Source organism: Cupressus sempervirens, chromosome 1 (assembly GCF_028749045.1).
Source record: "Cupressus sempervirens isolate cs-2001-9-10 chromosome 1, ASM2874904v1, whole genome shotgun sequence".
Taxonomy (NCBI): domain Eukaryota; kingdom Viridiplantae; phylum Streptophyta; class Pinopsida; order Cupressales; family Cupressaceae; genus Cupressus; species Cupressus sempervirens.
In genome coordinates, this window is record NC_143118.1 from 373,877,446 (window position 1) to 373,887,527 (window position 10,082).

General features: G+C 34.8%; 1 protein-coding gene across 1 annotated transcript; it reads right to left on the minus strand.

The window, feature by feature from the left end:
• Window positions 1-292: 292 nt before the first annotated feature.
• Window positions 293-2,133, minus strand: LOC149577800 (protein trichome berefringence-like 7). The gene is made up of 4 exons (XM_089798068.1): window positions 1,712-2,133; window positions 1,201-1,590; window positions 931-1,089; window positions 293-593 (listed from the first exon to the last, which is right to left on the minus strand). Exons 1-4 carry the CDS (start codon window positions 2,131-2,133, stop codon window positions 293-295), a joined length of 1,272 nt encoding a protein of 423 aa, XP_089654194.1.
• Between the last annotated feature and the right edge of the window lie 7,949 nt (window positions 2,134-10,082).

Below are 10,082 nucleotides of genomic sequence, written 5' to 3' on the forward strand. Positions count from 1 at the left end.
CCTTAGTTCTTAATTGGAAAAGTCAACCATAAGACCAAGCCTTAAAAAATGAAAAATATTACTAAAATTCCAAACATTTTACAAAGCATTATATATGAATTTTTGAAAATAGGTCACACAAGGTCATCCCATGAGAGCTCAAACAATCACAGGCCGGAGACTTAAGTATTTTTAGTTTTGTGGAAATTGTAGTTCCCAATGAACATATTTATGTCGGAAAGGGATCGTCACAAATCATCCTAGCCCCTCTCCATTATCCTCTAACCTTCACGAATATAAACATGAAATTTGATCAATCTAGATCAATGTGATTATCTAACAAAAACAGGAGGATTTCATTCCAAGTATCTGGCACTCCCGGAAGACACCAGTGACTGCAATCTAGAATAGATGGAGTGGTACTCCAATTTCCTACATGGGCATCCACTCTTATGCCAGAAGACATAGTTATATTCAACATTGTTACATCATACTTCATTTCATCTACCACTTTTTTCAGAATGTTGCTCAACCTTTCAAATTGACCTTCAGAATCTGATCCACGATATATTGGATCCTTCTGTAAACAACATGACATGGGAGAAATACCATGACTGCAATTCAAAGAGTGAAATAGAAACTTATTAAAATCTCTGGAGGTAAGCTTGCAATCAAAATGCAAATATATTTACATAGAATTGGTTCAATATAAGTTTACACTAGTTGTAAAATATATGCTCAGAAATTATAACCCACAACATCTATATAACTATGCTAACTCTTCAAATTGATTTGCACTCAAAACAAATTATGCTTAGAAATTATAACCCACAACATCTATATAACTATGTTAACTCTTCAAATTGATTTGCACTCAAAACAGTCTTCCTACCAATTAAGTTGACCATCTAAAACATAGAACAAAACAAATAGTACTAGTAAAATTAGTACCTCCAATGAGCAGGCTCATAAGTCCTGAAAAAAACTCTGGTTTTCATTGGGTTCACGTTGTTCTCAATCCAGCTTGCCCATGTCTTCAAGGCCAATTCATAGCCATTCTCAATATTCATCGAGATATTGGTATTGCCTGAGATTTCAAAGTAGGAGTCTCTGTATATTGAAATTCAAAGCACTTAGCTTATAACCTATTTAGAGTTTGAAACAATCAAACAAATTCAACAAAAATCACAATTTAATAAAAAAGTTGTTTTAGATCATTACATATCAAAAGTCTTTTCGGGAGTCCACCAGTGTGCCGAATTGAAAACAAGCACTTGGGCATCCCTCCATTTTAATTTAGATGAAACGAGCTTATCCAATCTTACCACAGCTTTAATTCTATTTGAAATTCCCCTGAGAGTGGTACCCTTTTCTACCAAGAAAGGAGCTCTGTAATACTCAATTGTAACATTAAAATTGCTAAAGAATGCACCTAGATAACTTATCCTCTTTATATTCCCACGTTGCCTTAATTTCCCAACGGACTGCTTATCAGTTACACCTTCCATGAGCATACAAACCAGAGACTCCCATTGTGTTCTTCCCATTGAATCTCCAACAAATGTTACCCTCATATTCTTCAACTTTGAGAGTGTCTTACTTGCATTGAATCTAAATAAATATAAACAAGTACAAAAGATTAATATGACTATTAATGTATTGCAGGTGAAGTTAAATCCAATTTTAATTCATCCATGTAAATCATCGGAGTAAAGGTTACCAATGAACTTACTTCGGAAGGGAATATCCCATTGGCTGCCATTTAAGATGGGTGTAATCTCTATCAGTTCTTCCATTTTTTTCACAACTTAGGTTTGGTTCTACAAAGGGACAATTAGATGCATGATAGAGGGGATATGTTTTGTCATACACCCATTTACCAGATAACTTCTCTTCTTTCTTCTTCTGCTTCACTTGTTGTATTTTCCCTGTTATTGACGCCCTATTAGAATCGATCCTTGCCCTGAAACTCAAATTGGGTGTTGAGAAATTTCGAAGAGAGGTGAGAATCAAAATGGTCACACCCAAAAGACTGATGAAAGATATAAACAGGAATTTTAAGGCACTGACTGAACGAAGAATTGTGTTTTTTTTCGAGGCACTTTGAGTTCTGCAGGAAAACAAGGAGCATGAATGCTCTACGTTGAAGCCCATCGATTAGAGATGTTGAAAACTCTTGAATCGTAGAATATCTCAATAACTGGGAGAAATAAAGTGTTGTCCATTCCCAATAATTCAACACAGTTGAGGTGTACGAATTGATAATAGTCATAGACGATATTGAAGAAATCTAGATGAGCAATGAAATAAAATTGCCTTCATTTCTCTAAGATCCTCCTGCCGGCCATCTTCGAGGGCTCCGTTTTTTTTCTTTCCATCTGGTTTGTTGTGTTTGTCTTTGTCTGCTTATTCGAAAATATATTCCATTTGTTGGCTCTTTGTTGGAAAATATAATCAATCGTTTCATGTGTGGTCGAAACTCTTACAATTATATCCGGCAATGGAGAATGAGTCAACGAAATGAGAATTTTCTTTTGCCAGCCTTTGTGTCTAAAATTTGTTTCCAACTCATTACGTCCTCATGCCTTTTGTCGATGATTAAGATCAATAGACTATTAACCTGTATGATAGTATAGGTGGTGGAAAAAGGGGATAAATTTAAACAAGAATACAAATGTACAAATAAATAGTAGTAAAGTTGGAACGAAAAGATCATTACATTTAAATAATTGCTAAATTTTATTTTTATTCTCAATGAATTTGAGAAAAATAATAAATGATTTTATATATGATTGAAAATTAAAGAATGGAAAAAAACATTCTATTTTTTTTTAACCTAACGTAAGTAGGGTTCTATTGATGTAAGATTATAGTAGCAAATTTGTATTGGATTTTAATGTATTTGAGAAGAATAGGCTGAATATAGATCCAATAGTTGCAGTTTGTTTTCTAAACTCGGGTTTCTAGGGTATATCCGTGTTATTGTCTATGTATGTTTGGCTTCTATTATTTTGCTGCTGCTATTTAGTTTTAGTTAGTTAACTCAAAGTGTTATTTTTTATAAATCAAATAAAGTTTCTTTCTATGGATTTATTGTGCAATTAATCAGTTGTTGAGTTATGAGAAATTAACATGGTATCAGAGCTATAAACTTTGAATGCAAAGCCAAGATCTGTAAGACAGATTTTAGAGAAAAAAAATTGTCTTTAGGCTCTTTTGTGGCTATGGAAGCCAACATTCCAATAAGGATAGGTTGTTGGGTGGTTATAATAATCATCCTCTAGTGTAGGGTTTCCATGGTGCAAATCCAAAGAGCAAGGATGAGTTGCATGGACACATTAAGGAGGAGATTTCTTCAATATATTGAGAGGATGAGATTTCCTTGATATGTTGTGAGGAAGACATTTTTGAGGATACATTAAGTGGAAGAGATTTCGTAGATATATTATGAGGAGGATATTTCCAAGAGAAACTCATAAGAAGGGAAAGAAAATTTCAGCAAGGGAAGCATACACAATTATTCTTGTAGATAGAAATAGCTATACTTTATGTTGTGAATTTTAAGATTCAATTTAAGGCAAATTTTAGCACAATTTTTTGTGAACACATTCAGTGACAGTTATTTTCTTAATGGATAGAGGATTGTGAGGCTAATGTTATTTTAGTATAAGTGTTGTGGAAATCTTATAGTCTTTTATTATTGTTGAAGTTGGATAGAAGGTGTAGTTGCATATTCTCTCCATCAGAGATTGAGTGGAGAATCAGATAATGAAACTCAAGTACTTTCTTATTAGTAGGTATATAGCTGATATCTTGACCATAATTTTATGAGATTAACTAAATATACTCTTTAGTGATAAGTTGGGTGTTGTTTAGAACACCTTTCTTGCTAAGAGTTTGAAAAAATAAGAAGTGATTTTTATATACGATTTAAAGCTAAAGAAAAAAAGAAAATGTTCTTTTCTTGCAAGCTAAGTAGAGTAACCAGACTCTATATATGTTAGATTGTAGTAGAAAACTTGTATTCAATTCTATTGTATTTGAGAAGAATAAGTTGGGTGTTAGGTTGAATAGAAGATCCAACAATTGGAGGGCTTTCCCCAAACTGGGGTTTCCTGGGTATATATGTGTTATCATCTATGTATGTTTGGCTTCCATTTTTTTTCCTTTGCTATTTGTTTTATTTAATTAACTCATAGTATTAATTGTTATAAATTAGATAAAGTTTGTTTCTGTGAAATTATTATGCAAGTAATAAATAGAAGAGTTATGAGAAATTACCAATAATCAGTATGAAAAATGCTCAAAAGGTAACCTAGGCAACTCTGGTATAGGAGGGCTAGTGAGGAACTAAAGAGGAGATATGAACCATGGTTTTGCTAAAGATATTGCTATCAAAACTTATAATTATATGGAAGGACTAGCTATGTTGCATCCAGTATCAAGTCCCTTTAGGAGTTAAGGGATAATAATGTCATTTTAGAAGTTGATTCTATACTTATAGTTAATGGGTAATTGCATGAATGGTTATCACATATTTGGACAACCATCATGAAAATCTTGGTCAAGTACCACTCAAGCAAGGGGTACTTGGTCATGACTATGTGGGTGTCTACATGGCAGGGGTTGCTCAATCAAGTACCCCATGACCGAAGGATACTTGGTCAAGTAGATGTAGGATTTGAGCAAAAGAACACAATAAATCGACAAAGCCCAAGAAAACCTGCATGCAGAAAACCTGTCACGAAGAAGAAAAAGACAAAAAGAGGCAAGGGTTTGATCTAAAAAACTCAGATGAAGAAAATATTATTCAATGGATCTTCATAATGAAAAAAATACAAAGAGATTAATCCTTATAAAGGAGATTGAAACCCAAAAAGGGTAACCTAAAGCCTTAAAAAACTAGGTTGCACAATATAATTAATAAAATATTAATTATATGTACCTACAAGATAGCTCAAGCAAACTAGAGTAATAGGAAACTTAATTAATTAAATCAAAGTGATTTAATTAATAAGTGCAAACAAATAATTACTCTAACACCCCCCCTTAAGAGAAGCTCAGGAGGTAAGCTAACTAAGCATAGCTATGAAAGCATAAAAAAATGGGTCCCGACAACAAGCCCTAATCAGGTACCCAAAACAAGGAAATCTCTGTAAACTAGAGAAATAGAGAAAACCACATGGGAAAAACCCTACTCCAAAAAGAGATAGCAAAGAATGTTCCAGAAGAAGGAAAAAGAGAGATCATGAAGAGAACCACTGAAGCATGAAAAGCTATAAAACTCTATCAAAAGGTGCTGATCTGTAGAACCTCCATGAAAATGAAGGCACAAACCAAGTGTGTCTATATGGTAGATGATCCATCTCACTGAACCATCAATGAACCATCAAACAAAGAAGCACATAACAACAATAGAATAACCCCCCCTTAATGTAGATGGGGTGAGGTGACAGGCAACTAAAAAGATGGGCCAAAAATCTCCTATAACACAGGAACCAAACACATCGAGAGTGAGGTACAAACACCTATAAAGGCATGTGTCACTGACACTGCCTGAGGCAAAAGAGGAAGAGGGCACAAAACTGGCAAACAACTATCCCCCCCCCCCCCCCTGGCACTTTATAAAATAGTGTGAGTACAACAAACCAAAATGATGAAAAGGATCTTGAAATGCAAGAGTGACACTTTATCTCAGTGCATTGCATAAAGATGCTTACAATGAATATCAATAATGATCAAAAAAAACATAAGGCTGAAACAACAGAAGGTAGAGCCCAAAACGAAGTATTTGAAGCAACAAAATTGATCCCTCAACCTGAAACAAACATGAAATCCACTAGAATGCTAAAATGCAAAAGACTAAATAGGATGTGCTTGGAATAGTATTTGGAACTGTTAGAAATGGAAAAAGAAATATGTAAATAAGCAATACCAGGAAAGAATCTAAGTGAGTAAATGCATGAAAAGATATTACCATAAAATAGGAGAGAGAAAGCTTCAAGCTCCAACACCATGAGACAAGATATTTGGAAAGGGGAAAGCAAAGAAAACCCCTTGTGACATTATGAATGAGGCATGAAAAGCCTAAGAAGGAAGAGAGAGAGAGATAGAGAGCAATGCTCATACAATATTTGATAAGAGGAAGAAACCTCATTGTTGTTGTAGAATGAGAGAGGAGGGTCATCTCTTAAATAGAGATGAGAGAGAGGAGTTGGAATGTAACTCCCATGTCTATGAATGCCACCATTCATAAGTGTGTGAGGCCAAGTGTGAGATTCCTCTTAAGGAGGAATAATCTAAAATTAGAAATTACAATATATATTTGTCCTCACATATTCCACTAGATGACAAAATAAGATGTAGTGGAAAAAGGACAAAAAAGATATATATTAGGATACCTTGGCTTATATCCTAATATATTACAACAATAAAGAAAGGAGTTCTAACCTTGGTTTATAAATACACCAAGGAAAGATTACAACTTCTAACACCCCCCTTTAATCTTTACTTGGGGAAATTACATCAAAGGGTATTAAACCCATAATTTACAAAAATCTGCAACTTAATCTTCAAGATGAAGTAATTTGATTGTCTTCAAGCCATATGGTACATTTGTAGATCCAAGAGAAGTACATGAGTCCTTTGAATGTGATCAAGTGAAAGCATAGACACCTCTTCATATGTGGAAAACCAAGAAGGTTCCTTGATGGATCACCTGAAAAAAAGAGAACAACAAGAAAAATATCCACAAGTAGAATGCCATCATATATGCAAATTCAAAATCCTTTGGAATAAGGATAATAAAACTCTCATAGAGAAACAATGAGTAAAACATGTTACCACAAAACAATGGAGATAACCTGATATCAAGATAAATTATACACTCAAAAAATTGTCAACAAGGACAAATTGAGTAAAAAGCTTGATCAATGCTCTCATGAAAAGTATATTATACTAATGCACAAATGACCATAGACACGGCCAACTAATGATACGTGCATCAACATTGCATCAATCATGTGGATATAGACAGTCCACTTAATGAATCATCCCACTGCAAGTTAATGGGCTGCAGCACCATAACTTACATGACTCACAATCTAAGCAATGAAGTATGCAAATCATTATCACATTAATATATGAAAATAACATAAAGGAGAGACATGCTGATCAAAGTAGAATTATCATGATTTTTGTTAAGATAATCAAAAGAATGGATTATGAAGATATAACAACATATTGCCTTCAAATTGGATCAAATCATCTGAATTTGGAGAGAAAACTCCAATAATAACATCCTCTTCATTGAGGAGCAAAAATGGAACAATATGGAGGGAAAATCCATAAAAATATTATCCTATCAAAGTGGAATAGATAGGATCCAATGGAGGGAAACTCCATATAAAATGAGTGCATACCAATATAGGATGGAGAAATACTCCATGGGCCAGATAAGGAAACTATGTATCAGTTATACTGAGGGGACCAACATAGTTAACCTTGAAAAAATTGGCTCCCTATGCAACTCAAAATATCATTTAAATCATGTAGATCATTGGTATAATACCATAAAGTGCCAACATGGGCATAGAACGATGCTATACAAGCATAAAAGTGCAACTATGGGCACATCAAAATATCAAAATGAAGGCAAATGTGTAAGATTACTCATAATCCAATCAGAATTAAGTAAAATGATTTAAGGAAGATGAACTAAATATAGATATCAGGTATAAAGCTTCCATTAAGGGTAAACATGGATATGAAAATTATAATAGCTGGTATATTTATCTTGGTATATATGTGTGCACCCATATGTACCTGAATAAATATACTTAAAAAATATCATAGTATGAAATCACACAATTACAATTATTAAATGATAGCTTGGTGCTAAAAAAAAATGATTCCCCCCTTTTTCTTGTTTAAGAGGAATTACCTTCATGTAAAATTTGTTACAACTAACCCTGCAAAAAAGGTTAGTAAATAATAATAGAGTTCAGATCTGGCAGATAAGAATATACTAAAAAGAGTTAAAAACGTTTCTTAAAAAAGTTTGAAAGAAAGAATATTACACTTGTCTGATAGTGAATGATTACCTGCCAAAAATAGGTTGACAAGAGGCAATAATAGAAAATAAAGGATGCCTCTATCAAGAGCTCAAAAAAGAAAAAGAATCTTGCATGAAAAGACAGGCTGCCTAAATTTAGCATCCCTCATTAAATTAAATTCTTGAGCTTAGTCATCCTTCTGGCAGCTTTGGTAGTCTCCAAATGAAGCACATACTGCGTATTCTCGCACTAAATGAGTCAAATACCACTAACAGCTCTTACGTGTTGGGTTAACCCGACATCTGATAGACAGAAAACATGGGTTAACATGTCATTCACTGACATATTCCAGATGACATTAATTAACACGTTAGCTGTTGAGACCAAAGGTCGGGATTTCCAATCCTCTAAAATTGCAGCAGTGCGGCTCAAATTATAGAATAGTCACCCTACTATGTCCATGAGGCGGAGTAATGATAAGCAAGTTGGTGTTCTTTTATAAATACCAAGATTTGCAACACTTGCAAGACCTTTAAATCCTCGTTCTTGCCATTCTTTGATGAACTTTCCTCGTATATAACACCTATGTGGGGAAGGATAAAACAGCCAAAGAAAGAAGAATAGCAATTGAATTTGATGATGTGGCTGAACAGTGACAGGAAACGCATGAAAAATATTATGATACATATTTTCCTTTCTTACTAGAAGCTTGCAGTGATTCTAATGCAGATGTGCGCCAGGCTGCTATATTTGGTGGACCCAAATTCAAGCCTCTTGGTGGAGAGGCGCTTGCAGACTAAATGTAGTAAAAAGACAAACAAATGCACGGGATGGTGAGAATATAATGGCAACTGACAATGCAGTTTCTGCATTAGGGAAAATTTGTCAATTTCATCGTGACAGTATTGATGCTGCACAAGTTATTCCTGCTTGGCTAAGTTGTTTTCCTATAAAAGGTGATTTAATTGAAGCCAAAATTGTCCAGGAACAATTATGCTCCATGGTTGAATGGTCTAATGCTGAGATTCTTGGACCCAACAATCAGTATTTACCTAAAATAGTTTTTGTATTTGCAGAGGTTTTATGTACTAGCAAGGACCTTGCAACAGATCATACTATTGCTCGGATGGTGAATCTCCTGAGACTATTACAGCAAACACGTTCCCCATCTGCGCTTGCTTGAACAGAGAGGGACAGCTGGCATGGCGACCCCAAATTAGGGCACTGCAAACATGCAAACGTAAGAAGAGGGAGGAAACCGAACAGACAGAAGGGCAACGGCTTTGCTCGCCGGGGGTCACAGAGGACAATTCGTTCACACATAAAAAACTTTGCTAAGGGCTTGGTTCCATTTTGAAAGATTATTATTTCCAGCTCCTTGGCAAAGACATGATAGAAAATGACCAAAGAGTAAAGGGCCAAAGACACAGAAATGTTCAATATGATTGAAAAAGTCCAACTGATCCATTGTGCGTATAGACCAAGCAATTGCAAGACTATCATTAAAATTGATAGAATTGGCCTTATTATAGCGAATTGCCATGTCCAATACTTCAGAAGTGTTAGCGAGTGATGATCCAGATGCACAGAACGAGGCTGGAATAGTGTCATGGGAAATGAATGATGAATCTCTCTCCCCTTAATTTCATCAGGTACCCTGTTCTGGCTGATTGATATATTCAAATAGCTATACATCAAGACCAAAAATATTGCAATAACCAGGCCCTCATAACACTCTTTGGGGCCAAAAACTGACATGAAGAGCAGCAAGGGCTACCGAAAAGAAGCCCAAAGGGCACAAAAAAAATGACGCCCGGGCTTCCAAAAGAAACCCTGAAATAACAACATGATCGCAGGAAGGATGGAGGAGGAAGAACCAGTCTCCATCAAAACCGATCAAAGAACAGTATGGGGATAAAATTCAAGATCCAACATAGTGGGATTCCAATTTTCTCAGAAATACAGTTAAAGTGTAAAAACTTAAAGCATGTATGCAGAGACAAATTAATAAACCTGATTGCATAAAGAGAACCGATCTTTGTCAGAGCA